The following is a 19,239-nucleotide window of genomic DNA, read 5'->3' as shown; positions in this document are numbered from 1 at the left end:
CTCAAAGTTGCTGAGAGCACACAGAGAGAAAGGTGAAACTCTGTGATGCCTGCCCATGACATTCTGCAGCAATAATAAGCATTATCGAGGTACAGGCGTCAGTAATGTGTCCAGTGAGTGTGAAGCTGGACCATCACTTTGCTCTGAAGGTTACACACTGCACAGGGAAGAGGCCCTGGACTGAGACACCTGCCTTTATCTTGTGTAGGAACCAAGGTTTCACATCTAAGTGACATGAACACAGCTAATTAAAACAGGAGCCACAGGCAAGGAACCATTCTTGGGAGTTTATTTACAATCATGAACGTTAAGTACAAGCGATTAACACCCATGCCCAGGCTGTGCAACTACATCTTCTTAACTTTTCTAACCCTGCTTTGGTGCTCCCCAGACATCCACAGCGGAGGTGGAGGCAGCCTGCTGACTGACACGCTCTGTCTGTGATGACCTTGGCTGGCGTCCTCTGGAGAGCCGAGACCTAGAGGGCCCTGGCCTGCTTTCAGGGTCCTTCTGTCTGGCAATGGCACCCTCCTGAGCCTGTGGAGCTGGAGCTGCGGGGGTCAAGGGAGAAGGGAATTCAGATGGGCCAGACACTCCCGGAATCACCTGGGTGGATGGCCCTGGGGTGTGCACCTGCTGATCCTCCTCTCTATTTGTGCCCAAGCACCTGGCAGACTCCTTGAGGGGAAGGGACAGCTGGAGTGATATTGAGTTGCCCTGCACACTCCTCTCGCATTGACATTGTTGGAGGCCAACTATGGCGTCAGCGACGGAGTTCAGCCCGTGCAGCAATGCGGGACTGATGTCCTGGACCAAGGTCTCCAATGCTCTCCTACCAGTGTTGACCTCGGTGCATTGGCAAGCCAGTGCTATCACCACAGACTGAAGGTAGATGGACTCCTCCATTGTGCCTTGCAATATGAGGAGTGCGGTGGACATCCCTTCCTGATGTTCCCAAGCTTGCCTTTGCAGCTTCAACAACTAAGGTATGACTGAGTCCAGAGGCTTCTCATCTGACTCAGACTCAGCAGACATCTGGCCTCCAGCAATCCTCTGAGTGCTAGAAACCTGGGAAGCCCCTGCCACCGCCTGCTGTGGATCAGACAATGTGATTTGCTCACCAGATCGTGACCCTGAGGCTACTCTAGAACTAGGTCCCACCGAGGTATGTATCTCTGCGCTGGTCGAGGATATGGGTGAGCGCCGTGACGGGACTTCAATTAGGGTGTCTTCTTCTTCTTCTTCCGTGGTGTCTTCAGAGCATGAGTCGAGGACCTGGGTCGTGGACTCCCTCGGCTGCTTCCCGGATGTGCCTGCGAAAGCACAGAGAGATAATTAGTGCATGGCAGGGACTGCAGAACAGGAGAAGAGACTCACGGCGTGGTTGCCTGCTGAATCCTCACTTAGTTGAGCACCGCCGATCTCACTGTCAGCACAGGAACGGTCCAGATCATCGCTGGCCAGCTGGATGGCTCCATTCTCAAAGGCTGTCAGGATCTTGATGTCGGGAATTCCCCCACCAGTCTGCGACCTTTCCCTCTTGTGTGCCAGCTTGTTCTACATGAAGACAGATGGAGAGAGCGTAAGCCAGATGATAAGTATGCCTTGCATGTGTGGGTGGTGAGTGGTGCCATGGACAGGATGAGGACATGATCCGCAGGGCAGCTGAAGGCATGTGTGAGAGAGTGAATGGTGGTGTCCCTTGAACTGGCAGTGAGTGAGGGCCCTGTGGATGTGTGATGAGTTTGTGAGTGAGAGTTGAGAGCAATGAGAAGAGTGACTTCTCGGAGTAGAGGAGATCATTCATCTTCTTTCAGCACTGATTGGTGGTCCATTTTTGCAGGACGTTGGCACTGACCACCACTGCCAATGCCTCCCAAGCAGGATTGGTGACATTGTTTCCTGGTCTTCACCCAGAGTGGGGTTAGAGGATATCGGGGAGGGCTTCCACTCCGTCCAGCAGGCGCCCAAGGGAGGCGTCGCTAAATTTGGGGCTGCATGTTTCCTTCCTTTGGCGGCCATAACTTTCCAGCAACTTCCAATCCCTTAAAGAGAGCTAGTTCTGTGCAGGGGCACCCTTTAATATGGCGCCGGGATTACTGACGGCCTGAGGTGAGCTAATCAGAGGCCGCCTCGCCAGTAATCCGGCATGTTCCCCGGGAATGCATTATTAAGGAGGCGGTATGCACCAGGAACGGGACGATACGGCACGAAAACCTGCCATTGCGAATGGCGGGTAAAGCGTCCTTTTTCCCACTGCTACCACACTTCGTGTAAATCTGGAGCAATTCCACCCAATGAGAAAATGTATTGCAAGTGTCACCTGCAGTACCTGTTTCGCCTGTAGGTGGCAATGACCTTGTAAAACTCTGCCTGTGACATTAGGTGGCTTATAGCAATAGTTGAAACTGTAAATTACTGTTTTTTAATCCCCCTGCACTCCCTACAAGTGAAGAAATGGTGACTTTGCCATAGATTATTACGAGAAGCAGCCAATGGAAAAATGAAAAACCCAACTCCACTCTTCCAAATCTCAAAAGGAAGTCAAGAAAACACACAATCATACTACGTGCAGCACAAATACAATTTCCTCCCTCCCTCCCACATCTCCTCCAGTCATCTGATGAATATAATGGCCCAGGATTTCCTGGATTGATTAACACAGGAATTACATGGTTATTTATGCAGCATTTTTACACCTATTTTGCTGACAGGATGTTGTATAGAATATGCAGCACAGTCAGAGCTCCCCGTGAACCACAGTAGAGATAATTAGTGCATGGCAGCGGAGTCAAAAGCAGGAGAGAGAGCACCCACAGTTGCGTTGAGAGAGGGATCATGTGGTGCAGGATCCTCACGTGCGTGTTCGCCGTCAACCTCACCGTTGCCACGGGCACGGTCCATGTCTTCACCAGTCAGTGCAATGGCACGCTCCTCAAAGTGAGTGAGCCCCAGAGGGTAAGAGCCTGATGGAGACGTGAGGGTGTATATGAGTCTCCAAAAGGCCCTGCCACACACACACTTTTCCCTCCAGAATAACTTGTGTGCCAGCTGCTCCCTCTGCAGTGACAGGTCTTCCAGGCTGCTTATTCCCACCTCTTCACTGAAGGAGGAGTCTTCTTGGCTGCAGATGAGGACTTGGATGGAGCTGAGGGACTGGCTGGCTGAGGGTGTTGATCCCTTAGCAGAGCTCCCTGTGAACCAAAGTAGAGATAATTAGTGCATGGCAGAAGAGTCAAAAGCAGGAGAGAGAGCACCCAACAGTTGCGTTGAGAGAGGGATGGTGTGGTGCAGGATCCTCAGGTCGATGTTCAACGTCCACCTCACCATCGCCGTAGGCCAGGTCCACATCCTCACCAGTCAGCATGACGGCATGCTCCTCAAAGTGAGTGAGGGGCCTAATGTAGGCCACTCCACCCCTGGTCTGGGACCTCCCCTTGCTGCTGTGAGCCAGCTTCTCCTGCATGAAAACAGATGGAGGGAGTGTGAGCAGGACATATGGCACTGCATGGAATGTTTGTGTAGTGAGCGACGCTATGGCAAGGAATGAGAATGTGAATTCAGGAAGATATGAGCCAGATGAAGATGTGAGAATGTGTGTGAGAGTTAGCGGTGTTGTCTCTTGAGGTGTGAGATCCCTGTGGATGTGTGATGAGTTTGTGAGTGCGCGAGTTGAGAGTGATGGGGTGGTTGACTTAACTTGGTGGAATGGATGAGAGCATTCATCCTTTTCCTGCACTGGATGGCTGACCTCCTCTGTGCTCTGTTGGCACTGAGCCCCGCTGGCACTGCCTCTAGGCCATTTGGTGACACTAGTGGACCTCCTGCAGCCAGAGCAGGGGTAGAGGACATCGCGACAGCCTTCTACTGCATCCAGCAGGCACCCCAGAGAGGCGTCACTAAATTTGGGGTCTACTGTTTGCTTTCGGAGCCATTTGTCACCTGGAGCAGTCCTGGTCTGAAGCAGGCTGCGCTCTGATGCGCTTTAAATATAGCGCCTGGAGCAAGGAAGCGCTGAGGTCACAGTGTAGTGGGCAAATCCAAACCCACCTGGCAGTGATCCAGCTTGTTTCCCATTAATGCATTATTAATGAGGTGGGACACGCCTGGAATGGAACGATACGGCATGAAAAGCCACCATTGCAGCCAGAGCGTAAAATGTCCTTTTTCTCACCTGCGATTGCACTTTGTACAAATCTGGGACAATTCTGTCCAGTGACTTTGAGTCCTGCCGCACCTAATATTAATTGGAATTAACTTGGGAATGACACAAATGATTGATAAAACTCACACGTAGAAATGTTTCAGCATAAAACAGGTGTAAATCAGCTATGTGCAAATTTCCTCACAAAAAGTTTGCACAAATCCACATTTGCGTCGTAGTTAAGCCAAACTTTCCAGTTGATTCCAGGCTACTGTCTTCACTAAGAGTAGAAGAAGCATACAACTAATTTACCCACTGTATTTCCTTGCCTCACAAAGCTCCATCAACCATCAAAGAGCTTAACATGTTGAACAAAACATCCTGGCCCTGCAATTGTCTGCCATCTGAGAAAAAAATCGGGCTGTGGGGAGAAAAGGACAGTCCATTCTTCTCTCCTCTGTCACACTCCGATGAAAACCTGTGCTATTATTCCCTACAGAGCTGGTTCCCTTGCCTTTCCGACCCCATGCCCTTTATCTCGTTCCCTCTCCCTTACTTGACTTACCTTTTCTTCCTCATCCTTTCTCCTCACCCTCCTCATCTGCTCTTCATTGCCCTCTTTTCTCCTATCTCCCTCTTCACCCTCTCATGCCTGGGTTAATTTCATTCTGCTTGACCTGAGTATTCCTTTGATTTTCATGCCCTCTGATTAATATCCTAGGAGATCAATGGGTTTGAAAAGAGAAACCAAAGGGACTTAAATGGCACAGTAGGTTTACATATACCTGCCATCACTAGGAAATGGATTATAGTCCATTTCAGAATAATGGGTTAAAAGTTTCACATTGTCCAGTAGCTTGGAGAGTCTAAAGTGAAATGAGTTTACGTGGTTTCAGCCAAGTTTATGATGGAGACAAGCCACATCACCACAAACTGCACTTCACTTGGCAACAACTGGCAGAGTTAGAGAGGTTGTAGACAGGCTTACACTAAAATTGAGAAGTGCTGAACAATAATGGGTGATTCATTTGCACTTTTCTAATTCTAGAAATTTTTGGGTGCAAGGAATACACATTTGGCATTAATGAGGAGTAATTGGCAGGAGTATAACATTAACATCTGGCAGGATTGTGACATTGATTTCCTGCATTGTTAAAGCATATGCTGATAAGGACTATAAGATATTATTGAAACCTAATTAAATTAAATGAACTGAAATGAAATGCAGCTTCTTGGCAGACACTTGCCTTTGGTAAAAAAGATGTCACTAACCTTGCTTGAAGACAGATTAGGAACCCTGTCACACTAGGAGCAGAGATCTTGCTATCATTTTCTAAACATTCCTTAGTGTATTATGGGTGTGTGGAATTGACTAACTCACAGGATAAGTTTAGATGCCAGGTAGATTGTGTCAAGTTTGGTTGTTTGCCCATTGTCATTGATCTTTCATGGTGCTTCTTCTTTTGCTCAGTTCAAAGATCTGCTTAAGGTATAGGAGGCAACTAGAATGGTGTGATGGGCTGTTATAATTTTTCAGTATGAGCAAAACATCATTGCCCCGGAGTAGCGGTGAGGTGGGAGTTTGAAAAAGAGATGGGCCTGTTTGACCTATGAAGTCTACTGCTTTTGACAAAATGTTAGACATTTTGTTTCTGTTTTGCAGAATGTGCATTCAAAAATTAAGATAATATTTTCATCTAACAGTCTTGCACCAAGTATTTTTGTTATTGTTAATTTTATCTCTCCTTCCCTTCTTCAGTGGCCTAATAAAAACCCTGACTGCTTTCTGGTTTAGGCTTCCTTGGGTTCCAAACACCCTCTGATAACACACTCAAAAGTGACCATTCTTCATGTGTGAGCCTTGGCATATCAACAACTATTCGGTCACAAGTCCAGTTTTGTCCACTCAAATGGGTGTTTCCAATGATTAGAAATGGCAACTGTGGCCCATTTACCTTTCCCAGCCCAAAGATTGCAGTGCCCCAATCATTGTATAGTTGAGATCAACTAACTCAACACATATCAGTTGTCGAACATGTGTCTTGTTTGCATGGTTCTGCTGTGCAGTGAGTTAACTTATTGGAAGAGAATTTCAACTTACAGCTGTCTACTTTTCAGTTGTAAATTTGGCGTAAAGCCTCTAAATTTTGTGTTGTAAACTGTCAAGCCCGAGTTCTGTTAGAATTATGCTGGATGCTATATTAGTGTGGGTAATGTTTGGTCATCCAGTGCAGTTGCCTGAAATAGGCATTAAGCTCCATGAAAATGAAAATCTTTAAATAATGTCAAATTCAGATACAAATGGCTGGAATTTAGGCTGTGCATGCTGTGCCAAGTTGTAGCAGTAACCATCAGTACATAAAGGCAGAAGCGTGCTCAAAAAAACAGCCAAATACATTTTCAGTTTTTATTGTTATGAATCCAGCAGAAGCTAAGAGCTGCCTGCCCATACAAGAATGCTGCTCCCTCTCTCCAACCCGAATCCTTCTCCACCCCAAAACATGCCCTTCCCATCCACGATGACGAGTTGAAGCAGGGTGCTGATTTGATGTATGCAATTCGCCAGCAATATTTAAATAATGCCCAATATCTATTTCAACTCAGGCCTGATGTCTGCAAGGGCAGAGCAGACAGTCATCACTCACCAATTTTATTTTGGGCAGAAGTTGAATTTCTCTGTGTCATAATCATCAGGGGAGTTTATATGTAGCAAAATTAATTTTCTCTTTCCACTCAACTTGGGGCTTTACATTAGAAAATTAACAGGAACCTCTAACAAGATGCTAATTTAATTATAGCTATAACAAAAACTATAGTTACTGCAAATTTGAAATGAAAGCAAGATATTCTGGAAATGCACAGTTCTATCAGCACCTGAAATCAATCTTATATCAAATATGAAGGGATTTGCGCTGCATTTCCAGGAGTTTCTGTTTTTATTTCTAATGTCATTCATTATGTGCAGGTTGAGCTTTTGAAGCTGCAACAGTGACTTTGGAATATGACGAAAGCTTTGATTGTTTGAGGATTTAAGAGAAAAGGAGTAGAAGCGAGAGCTCTCAGGCACACTATTAGAAGATTAGAGATAAGGACTGCGGATTCTGTTGTATGATCCTACCGACATTAGTGTGAAGATTGAATAAGCCTAATGCTGCCTCACTCTGCAACCAGGATTTACTGCCCCTGCCAGGATTGCCATGACCACTCATAAATTATGACACGTTGCAGCGCTGGTTCCCTGTTGAATTTCCTTCATGCCCATCACAGCTGGCACCGCTTCTTGGGGAAAGTGTCAGCCCATCCTGGGAAGTGGTAATATCAGTCCTGAGGTCCCCACAAGAAGGAAGCTGGTCCAGCGGTGATCTCCAATACTTCCATTCAAGTTCTTACTTAGTTTGTGCAATCATTGTTCACTGCCAAGCCTTCCAGAGATACCGAAATTCCCATCTGTGGGTTCCTTCTCTCCGTTTAAGCACACAGTCACTACTTGTGGTATTGCAATGGCAGTCCTGTGGAAGCACCACCAGAATTTTGTGACAAGGCAATGATGGGGTCGATTTTGGGGGGAAAGAGCCCCAATGGATGCTCACCATGCACTCAGGAGGAACCCCCAACTTTGTTTCCTGCCTGAACATTGTCATAGAGAGAACATTGCCATGATCTCAGCAGCATTACTTTATCAGCATAGTGCGCATTCAGGACAACATTTTAATTTGACACTACTGCAAGAAATGAGACCACTGACTTGCCTATATGCAACCTCCTGACTGTGAGTTCACACTCCACACTGAGCATAAAATCTAGATTGACACGTTAGTGTAGTGCTGATGGAGTGCAGCACTGTCGGAGATGTTGCCTTTCAATTGAGACTTTAAACCAAGTCTGCTCTCTCAGATGACTAGAAAAGATAGTATGGCACTATTTCAGCAAAGAGCAGAGGAGTTTTCCTCGAAGACCTGGTCAATATTTATCCCTCAACCAATGTCACTAAAACAGATTATCTGCTCATTATCATAGCCCTGTTAATGCATATGGGAGTTTGCTGTGTGCAATTGGCTGATGTGTTTCTGACATTACAACACTTCAAAAGTATTTCATTGGTTGTAAAGTGCCTTGGGATGTCCTGTGGTCAAGAAAGGTGCTATATAAATGCAAGTCTTTCTGTTTTAATGTGTAGAAAATAATTCAGAATAATCTGGGTCTATCGAAAGTATATTTTTGTCCACTTTTGGAAAGATTCAAATGTAAAAATGTGGTGGAGGATGTGAACAGTATTATCAGAGTTAAAACTTGCTTATGTGTAAGCCCAAGTGGCCATTATTCAACAAGGTAAATGCTTTGGTTAACTCAAAATTAAAGGCAGGATGAAAGTAAAATGAAGAAATAGTGGGCAGAAAATTTAGGTTGGCAGGCGGGCACGATTGGCGGGCCCGGGAGCGGCTGGGGAACAGACCGCCGACCACGATCGGCTGTTAATTAATTAGTGACCAGTCCGCTTGAAACGCACGCTGAGAAGCTCAGAGCTGCCGGGATGGGAGAGCGGGAGCTGACGTCTGTGCGGGCGCAGGTGGGCACTGACAGAAAGCTCCCTGAAGGCAGAGAGCTGCCTCAGGGAGCTGAAGACCCTGAAAAGCAATAAATAAAGTGTGTAAAATCAGGAAAAAAATTGTGCAGGCATCACAGTCAGTCACCTGAAAATATACAGGATAAAAATGCTGCCTATAGATTTTTATTTTTCCTTCATTCAATAACAGAAACACCATCCCGCCAATGGATGAGGTTTCATGAAAAATGCCAAGTCCACCTGGCCGATTCACCTGCCCGCCAACTGAAAGGTTGGACAGACCACGGAAAATCGGAGCCAATTGCACCTTTAATGACCTTAACTGGCCTCTTAATTATCAGCAGGCCCGCTTCCGACTTTTGCAGGCACCCGCCGACCGAAATATCGCGCCAGCGCAGGATGACGTCAGGACACTTGTCCAACGTCATTTCGCGCCCAATCGGGTCGGGCGCACGCCTGCACGCCAAGCTAAAAATTCTGCCCAGTGTTTATCCGAATTTAATACCACCGGTTTTGAAACATTCTATGGGTTTAACATTCTATTTTATAATATTAATCCAGTGAAGTCTTTACACTGTTACAGGAGCTTCACCTAAACCATAATATGCTTTAAAATTCCTGCTATTGATTTCAGTAAAATGGTATGTTTTGTTTAACTTCGGTCATGTCTTTAATTAAGGGCTAACTGAAAAACACACCTTGCTTCCAAATCAAAGCACGTCTAGTTGATTGCCTGCGTTTAACCTTGATGCCAAGGAGTCTAACATTAACCATTTTGTTTTCATATGCTTACTTAGTTATTTGCTTTAAATCAGTAAAGCACATGCTCCCAAATGGGTCTACTTTCTTAGGAAATGATGTGCAGTGTTTTCATGGTCGATTAAAGACTCACTTGGCTCTGAGTCACAGTTTTGGAATCAATGTTTTATGTTATTTAACATCTGGAGATTTATACATTATTAGACTTTGGTGTGGATGTGTGGAGAGTGGCTGGAGTCAGTGCAGGTTAGACTAATCCTTCAATGAGGTGTGTAAAACACAGCTCATCTGCTGTAAATGTAAAAGTAGTCAGTGACTATTATCCTGTGTACTTAACCGAACTAAACACACATGTGTGCTCAGCACTTAGCAAGATTAAATGGTTAAAGTAATTAGCTTAGATTCTGAAGAACAGAGAGCAGGTCCAACATGCTTAGAGAAGTTCCCCCAATGACTCAATGAAAAATACGAGCCTGAGTTATATAGTGCTGGAAGATTCTCCATTTGGCATCTGGTCTCTGCTGAATTAGTAGATCCAGGAAAACAATTGGCCAGGATTAGAGAGAAGATGGCTTCAATCCTGATACAGTGACCCTAGCTGAGGAGTTTTGTGTGAACATTGGGTAAACTCCAGTAAAGTAGCTCTGCTTATATTTGCTATCTAGGCTTTCCCACAAAGAATTGCCAATTGGGTAGTTACAAGAAGAACCTGCACCTGTCAAGTCTTAATAGCAAGATGGTATAATGGACCAGTTAATTTTATCTTGATATTGTTTATTTCACAAGTTCACTTTACTGAAGCTGCTAAGTGTGAAATGATCCCAATGCACTTACTGAGTTTCTTTTATTCTCCTTCCTCTTAACAGCTACAGCCTGGTTGGTGGTAACTCCCATTTTTCCATTAATCCATCTACTGGACAAATTATTACAAGTGCTCTGCTGAACAGAGAGAACAAAGAAATGTACAGTCTTGTAGTGGTAGCTACGGATGGAGGCATACCTCAAGCCATGTCCAGTTCAGCCACTGTGTTTTTAACTGTTTCAGACATCAATGACAACCCTCCCAGATTTCGTCATTTCCCATATGTTACCCACATTCCAGCACCCACAAATGCAGGTGAGCAACTTTGTCAAAAGCATGCCATGGAAAAAGGAAGACATTTTGGAAGCTCCAGTATAGAAGGTGGCATCATCAGAAACAGAGAAATTGAAAGAATGAAAGGAAGTGGGGTGGGAGGAAATATATTCAAGGTAGCTGTGTTCATCAGTGAGCTAGTCGTAGACATTGGTGAACTGCCCATCCCCAGCAGTGGAGATAGAAAAGTCAAAGTAGGGAAGGGAAAAGCTAAAGATGGACCATGTCAAGGTAGTTTGTTACCATTTCTCTAAATTAAGGCAAAATGAAAGCAAAACAGAAGTGTTCAAGTTACCAGATATTAAGCAATAATGTAGGACAGATTACAAGAGAACATTACAGAAGGTTGACTATCCATTAAGTAATGAAAAAGCAATTAGATGCATATTATAAGGATAAATGACATATAAATCATGAGCACAGTGTTCAATTAATAGACTTTGAAAGAATTTTAGCATGGAGAGATAAAGATACTGACTAAAAGCAGATCCAATAACATTTGTAATCTGCTATATTTTGATCTATTAGTGCATGCTGTAACATATTACACATCTCGTTGTCATTTTTTAAAAAATATTTTATGGGCAAAGAATGAGCAGCGTGATTTGTGCTTTAAATCTATTCGGGATGACAAAGCAAGTTGATTTAGTATTGGATATTTAATGTGCACCATCCTTCTTTAGTAATTTGTGTTTTTTTTAATAATTAAAAAAAGTTTAAATTGTTGGCCACCAGCCAAATTAATTTGCTTTGATGTTTTGCTGATATATTGCTGCTATATATCAGTGATATTGCCACAGAATTTCCTTCAGCTAAGCAAAACCTTTTCTAACTGTGCATCTAGTTTGCATAGTTCATTTTTTCCAGATCACTACTGCAAAATGACAATTTTAAAGCATCAGTACAATTTTCTGCTCAAACCAACTATTTATAATATGTATTAAGCCCTTATTGTTCTGTTTTAGAACTGTAAAATAATATATATTAATCTGTATTACTTCCTGAGAATTTACTTTTGATTGTCATCTAATGATCTTTTATGGAAAGAATTTGCAATTATGTCACACTTCTCAAAATTCCTGGAAACATATCACAGTCAACAAAGTACTTTTGAAGCACAGTCACGACTGTAATGTAGTAACCCGTGGCAGCCAGTTTTCACACAAGGTCACAAATCGCAATGATAATCTTTCCGTCTGGTGGTGTTGGTTGAGGAATAGATGTTAGCCATGAAATCGGGAGAATTCCCTTCTTCTTCATCATCATATAATGCCATGGGATCTTTTACATCCATCTGAGAGGGCAGGGGGAACCTGAATTTAACATCTCATCCAAAAGATTGCACTCACACAGCACTGTCACGCTAGGTTCTGTGGATAAGTCTCTGGAATGAGACTTGAAGCAATGTCATTCTGACTCAGGAGCGAGTGTGAACCAAGGCTGACACCTCTTAGTGGTTACATAATAATTATTTAACCTTTCAGCGTCAAAATCATCAAGAGCATAGAATATTCTACCTATTAACATTTAACATAATAAATGGAGGATCCAATGCAGAGTGAGCTTTACCTTACATAACATAGATAGCCTGTTGTGGTTTTTACAGCAGAAACTTCATTTTGGGCTCAGCTGAGCAATAGAACTGAATTTTGCTGCTAGCATGCTGATCCCGAGATTGAGATGAATTCCAGGTAAGGAACCTAGAAGAACGAGTGGCAGGATGTCGAATGTGATTTCCCCCGAGGCGGCCAATTATGGAGCCGCCTCTGGGATTCCCATCCAATTAGGGATAGCGGCTGGGTTCCCGCATTGGGTTGTCAAATCAGCGTGGCTCATAGTGATGGCTGCCAACCATCTTCGCACTGTGAAGGGACAGTGAGGTCTTCAGTGGGAGGGGAGCAGCTTCCATTGAAGCAGGTCAAGCACTAGCAAAGACATCAGTCTCCATGAAGTGACTGAAAAGACACGTCTGCTACCTGGGGATAGATCCCCTTTGTGAATTATTGCCAGCAAATAAATATAAACCCTCAAATGAGGTGCCTCCATGTGCCTGGGAAAATTCTGACCATAGACCGCTCATAATCCCCCACCAGTGAATGAGATTATAATTTATACACTCATAGGTATCCTCAAGTATACATTTTACTCTTTATTATATTCTCATTTGACTATTAATCTGCACTAAGAAGACAACAAACTCATAGTCTCCAGTGTGTCCCATTTCAGCTCTACTTTTCAGCATTGCTTTCATTTAATTGAGATTACAAAACAACAGATTTTTAAAAAAGGATGGTAGAAAATGAATATTGGATATGAATGTCTAGGAAATATATCCCACAATACTGGTCATCAGCATTCCCACAGACTATTTTTCAAAGCATGCTAGCTAGCGAGGCTGTTACCAACTGTTTGTTACGGGTTATCAGATTGTAGCTAGCTTTAAAACTGAGACTGACGACATCAGAAGCCTGAAAATGTGTTTAAATTTCCACTGTAGTCATGAATCCTCTATCCTACACTTAATTCTTATACTAATAGCAAGTCTTAACATTATTCACCAAGAACATTGCAATTCTTTGCATTGTTGGGCTGTTGCTTATGGCATTGTATCTCTTATTAGTGTGGACATTAATAAAAGTTTTGAGATCAAGAGCAGAACCTATAAAACAAAATATTTAGAATTCACCACCGATGCAATATTCTATTAGAGATTATTATGATTTCTATGTTCTGTAACAAACCGGCTGCTCTCACTTGATTTAACATGCGTCATTCAACAATTACCTCATTAATTAAAAGTATGCTGGGTTTTTACAGGAAAGAGACATGGGCCTGATCACATTGTCGCAGTCATCATTTGCTTATGGTAGGATTTAGGAGTAAATAAGCAGGATTAATTTATTCTGCTCAGAATGGCTTCGAAGCTTGAACTCTGTATTCTGAAAGTGTCAGCCTATATTTCATATGCTGCTAGACCTCCCTTTCATTTCTAGCTTTTGTTCAATGAGCATTGTCTAATGGTTTTACTAATTTTGTTGATTATTCAAAAATTAATTTATGTCTCCAAGGGCTTTGGTTGTCAATTTTGTTTTTAAACCAGGATTTCATCAGTCAGCAGTCAGACCACAAACCCAGTCAGTGCAAGGATTAAACATCTATTTCTAAACTCTATTCTTCTAATCTGGGGCATTTTTCACTGGTGTGCTACAGTGAACTTGAATGTGCTAAAGGGCATTATATATTGACAATAATTGATAATTCCTTACATTGAATGTCTGTAGTCCAGAAAAGTCAACTAATAGAGGACTATTGAGATATATATCATTTTCTAATACAACCTGTACAAAACAGATGATAGGATTGCTATATCTTTGTAATTTTCTTAGCAGAACTACTTGAATTGGGTGTGCATAAACAGACTCCTAATGTGTTTCCTTTTTCTCCTGTCTGCAGGTTCATTCGTGTTTGCTGTGACAGTTTCTGATGACGATGAAGGCTCCAATGCGGAACTCCAGTATTCCTTGACAGGAAGGAATGTGGAAAAATTCCAGATTGATCCAAGCCGTGGTGCTATCATGGCTGCTCAAAAGTTAACTGGAGGCACTGATATCACTGTGACTGTTAATGTTAAAGACAGTGGAATATATCCAATGTCAGACTCCACCACTGTGACGGTGAGATTTGGAAATGAGGCTGATTTTCCTCAAATAAACGCAGGGCAACAGTCCTTTACATTCCCAGAAGACCAGAAGATTGATACCTATATTACAACAGTGTCAGCCTCTTCAACAAGGAGTCATGTAAGGGGGTCATTATCTTACTATATCGCCAGTGGTAACCTCGGTGATGTCTTCCATATTGATCAGCTGACAGGGAAGCTTGTTCTGATGAAGCCATTAGATTTTGAAGCTGTTCAGAATTATGTGCTATGGATTGAAGCCAGAGATATGGGGTATCCTCCTTATTCTTCCTATAAGCAATTGGATATAGCTGTGCTGGATGTCAATGACAATGCACCAGCTTTTACGCAGGATCCTTTCATGGCCAATGTAATGGAGAATACCTTCTCACATAAAATAACCACTGTTGTAGCAGAAGATAAAGACAATGGTCCTAATGGTCAAATAGAATATACCATAGTGGATGGTAACCAAGGCAATAATTTCAACATCAACAGAGAAACTGGTGAGATCAGAAATACTGGACCATTGGACAGAGAAAAGAATGCCCAGTACACATTAACTGTAAAAGCAACAGATAAAGGAGCTTCTTCAAGGAGCTCTTTGTGTCATGTCATTATCAATGTTTTGGATGAAAATGATAATGCTCCAAGATTCTCACAGATATTTAGTGCTCAAGTGCCTGAAAATGCTGCTATTGGCTACACAGTGACACGTGTTACCACTTCAGATGAAGACACTGGAGTGAATGCTGTTAGTCGGTACTCTATAAGAGATGTAAATCTTCCCTTCTCCATTAATGCAAAGACCGGAGATATCACCGTCAGCAGGCCTCTGAATCGGGAGGATATGGAACGCTACACAGTCAAAGTTTATGCCCATGATTCTGGGTGGACAGTGAATACAGACATTACCATTTTTGTGACAGATGTAAATGATAATGCCCCTCGATTTACTCATCCTTCATACTATCTAGAGTACCCAGAGCTCACTGAGATTGGATCCAGAGTTACTCAGGTAGTAGCTACAGATCCTGACAGTGGCCTTAATGGTCAAGTGTTTTACTTCATAAAATCACAGTCAGAATTCTTCCGAATAAATTCCAGCACAGGAGAGATCTATACCAAACAATATGTAAAATATCACAATTCCACAAGTTCTAACAATCTGATTATCAACAGGCACAGTTTTATTGTAACAGCCTCAGACAGAGGTAGAATTCCCATGATGAGTGAAACTACAGTCATTATCAACATTGTGGACAGTAATGACAATGCACCGCTGTTTGAATCTGAAAAATACTTTACTCCTGTCACTAAGAATGTCAAGGTCGGTACAAGGTTAATTAAAGTCACCGCAGTGGATGACAAAGATTACAACCTAAATTCAGAAATAGAGTATCATATTACTGGTGGAAACAGTTCAAATCAATTTGCATTGAACAAGAATAATGGTTGGGTTTCTGTTGCTTCCTCTCTGAGGGCCAATGTGAATAAAGTGTTTTTGATCAGAATCACAGCAATGGATAAAGGTAACCCCCCACTGTCCACAACGTCCACTGTTCGTATTTTGGTAACGGAAGAGAATATGCACACACCTCAGTTCTCTCAGAGCCACATCAGCATCACAGTTCCTGAAAGCCTCGCCACTGGAACAGTCATCAGAACAGTTTCAGCCAGAGATAAAGATGCTGATATGAATGGGTTAATCAAATATAACATTTCTAAAGGAAATGAGGCAAGAGTGTTCTCTATTATCAATTCAACGGGTGCTATATCTCTGGCCGGACATCTAGATTATGAGTCTCAGCAAAAGCATGAACTGACCATAAGTGCTGAAGATGGCGGTTGGATGAAAAGAACTGGCTACCTTAGTATTACTGTTCATGTCACTGATTCAAATGATAATGCACCACTGTTCAGTCCAGAGGAGTACTTTCCAATTATATCAGAAAACGCCCCGAGTGGCACAACTGTAGTTCAGTTAAATGCCACAGATGCAGATTCTGGAGCAAATGCTGTGATAGCATATGCAATTGAGACAACTGACAGTGACCTTTTTGTCATTGACCCAAACACTGGAGTCATCACAACTCAAGGATTTTTGGACTTTGAAATGAAACAAAGTTATCACTTGTATGTGAAAGCTTTTAACGTCCCCGATGAGGACCGCTTTAGCTTTGCTGATGTTTATGTGCAGCTCAGTGGTGTAAATGAGTATGTCCCACGTTTTGTGTCCAGACAGTACAGCTTTGAGATCTCAGAGGCTGCTTTAAAAGGCACCACAGTTGGGGAAGTATTTGCAAGTGATCGAGACCTTGGGAATGACGGAGTTGTCAGCTACCTACTTGTTGGTAAAAGCAAAAGGAAAGGGTTCAGGATTGACAAAAAGACCGGACAGATCTATGTGTCAGGGCAGCTTGATCGGGAAAAGGAAGAAACCGTTTCCTTGAGGGTTCTTGCTAAGAATGCTGGAAGCATCCGTGGATTTGATGTTGATGAAGTCTTTGTGAATATTACTGTACTGGATGCCAATGATCCTCCTGTTTTTACATCGGAGGAGGTTTCGGTACAGATTAATGAGGGGGCTGCACCCGGAGCTCATGTCATTTTTGTAAGTGCCTTTGACTCTGACTCTGTTCCCAGTTGGAGCAGATTCACTTATCACATTGGAGCTGGAAATGAAAAGGATGCCTTTTCTATTGACTCACAGTCTGGCCAGGTTTCAGTGGCAGCAGAACTGGATCGTGAGTCCATTCCCGTTTACAACCTCTCTATATTAGCAGTTGATTCAGGAGTGCCCTCAGCCACAGGTAGCACCTGTTTATTTGTCAACCTGGAGGATATTAATGACAATGGACCTACTTTAACATCCACGAGTGGAGAAGTTGTAGAGAACCAACGTGCAGGGGCTGTAGTGATGACACTTAACGCCTCTGATCCAGACCTTCCACCAAACCAAGGTCCTTTCACCTACCATTTGCTCAGCACAGGTCCTGCTACCAGTTACTTCACTCTTAGCTCTGGAGGGATCCTTACCACAACCAGAGAAATTGACAGAGAGCAGATCAGCGATTTCTACTTGTCAGTGGTCACTCGTGATTCTGGCACACCACAGATGTCTTCCACAGGAACTGTGCATGTCACAATACATGATCAGAATGACAATCCATCTGAGCCCAGAACAGTAGAGATATTTGTTCACTATTTTGGAAACCTGTTTCCTGGTGGGATTTTGGCAAGTGTGAAGCCCCAGGATCCAGATATATTGGATACCTTCCGCTGTACTCTGACTATGGGATCTACAACTCTTTTTAACATCCCAGCGGGTACATGCAACCTAAATTCCCAACCGAGGTCAACAGACGGAACATTTGATCTGATTGTCCGTAGTAGTGACGGGTTACACAGTGCCGTAAACAGCAATGTCCATGTTTTCTTCAATGGATTTAATAATGTGACTATAGACAATAGTGTCCTTCTTCGCCTGAATATTGCAACTGTCAAAGATTTTCTTACCAACCACTACCTTCACTTCCTACGCATTGTTAACTCTCAGCTTGCAGGAATGGGAACTGCAGTACAGATCTATGGTTTTTATGAACTGAATGAGAAAACATATATAATGGCAGCTGTGAAACGATTTAGCAGTCAGTATGTAAGCCCCAGTGGGGTAGCCACTTTTTTTGAGAGCATTAAGGAAACCTTATTCAGACAGAGTGGAGTGCGAGTAGATTCAGTGGACCATGACCCTTGCACTAATGACCCATGTCAGAATGGTGGAAGCTGCGTGAAAAGGCTTGCCGTTGGTCCATTATTACAAAGCGAGGAAAGCGTCCCAGTGGTCATTGTGGCCAACACAGTTCTAGAACCATTCATCTGTCGATGTCTCCCAGGATATTCTGGACACGCCTGCGAAACTGACATAGACGAGTGTCTTCCATCCCCTTGCCACAATGGTGGAATTTGCCATAATTTAATAAGTAGATTTTCGTGTACCTGCCCTGAAGGGTTCATGGGAACTGCTTGTGAAAGGGACATCAACGAATGTCAGTCAGATCCCTGCAAAAGTGATGGAACTTGCCAGAATTTCCCAGGAGGTTTTAGCTGTGCTTGTAAAGCTGGATATACAGGTATTCACTGTGGGAAACCTCTTTTAATAATTTTTTCCGTGATTGTTATTATAAAATGCATACATCACTTCGTAATTAAATTAGTCATTAAGGTTTTTGGATATTTTGTATTTAAAATAATAACGCTGAGAAGTAACATTTTGGGCAGTTGGTGGTGCCATTATGCTATGGCAAGAGATTTTGTGATACAAGTCCACAGAGTCAAATGTCCACATGATTAATTCCTCTGAGAAGTCAGTAAGGAAATGTGCCAAAGCAAGGGATTTTCCTCAAGGTGGTGAAGGAAAATTAGAAAATTCACCAATATTGACCACCCTTACAGACTTCCTTCAAGTGGCCAAAGAGTGACAATTACAGAATACTAGTGGCAGGTTTGCTGCTGATTCTCGATGTTGAAGACTAGCACGTGGTGAAGGAAGCCTGAAGAGGGTGGCAGGGTATAAAGTAAAATCTACCCATGTTCTGATGGAGTACGATGCTCTTCAAATTTGTTCAAAGAGAAAGTTACCTAAATGGAGTAATTGCAGTTGCCATTGGGTGACAAGATGTTCACCGTCCCCCACATAGTGGGTTTCCATTTATACTGTAGCTTTACGCTGTCAGCAAAGATGCAAGTAAACAGGAAGGAAGGAAGGGAAGAAATGGTGGACATCTCAGGTTGCTCTTACATTCCTCCGAATGCTGGTTATAAAACAGCATTGACAAAGAGTTGGGAGCCAAGGTGCACTGTGCAAGAAAGAGGTAGTGGAATAAGTGTTAGGTTCAGCAATTCTTTTTTGTTGGGAAATAATCTAGAGATTGGTAGTAAGGAATTGATTTTTCAAA

General features: G+C 43.0%; 1 protein-coding gene across 2 annotated transcripts in view; it reads left to right on the top strand.

Annotated features, from left to right (window-relative positions):
* Positions 1-19,239, top strand: part of fat4 (FAT atypical cadherin 4) — a 397,379-nt gene that overhangs the window by 307,708 nt on the left and 70,432 nt on the right. For both annotated transcript variants that reach the window (XM_078539696.1, XM_078539702.1), the window contains exons 9-10: positions 10,334-10,584; positions 14,056-18,414. In XM_078539696.1, coding sequence (XP_078395822.1) covers positions 10,334-10,584; positions 14,056-18,414 — 4,610 coding nt within the window. The remainder of the gene's footprint in view (positions 1-10,333; positions 10,585-14,055; positions 18,415-19,239) is intronic.

This window comes from Cetorhinus maximus, chromosome 1, assembly GCF_964194155.1.
Source record: "Cetorhinus maximus chromosome 1, sCetMax3.hap1.1, whole genome shotgun sequence".
NCBI classification, from domain to species: Eukaryota; Metazoa; Chordata; class Chondrichthyes; order Lamniformes; family Cetorhinidae; genus Cetorhinus; species Cetorhinus maximus.
The sequence above is the reverse complement of the archived record's forward strand: the minus strand, read 5'-3'. Positions and strand labels throughout refer to the sequence as shown.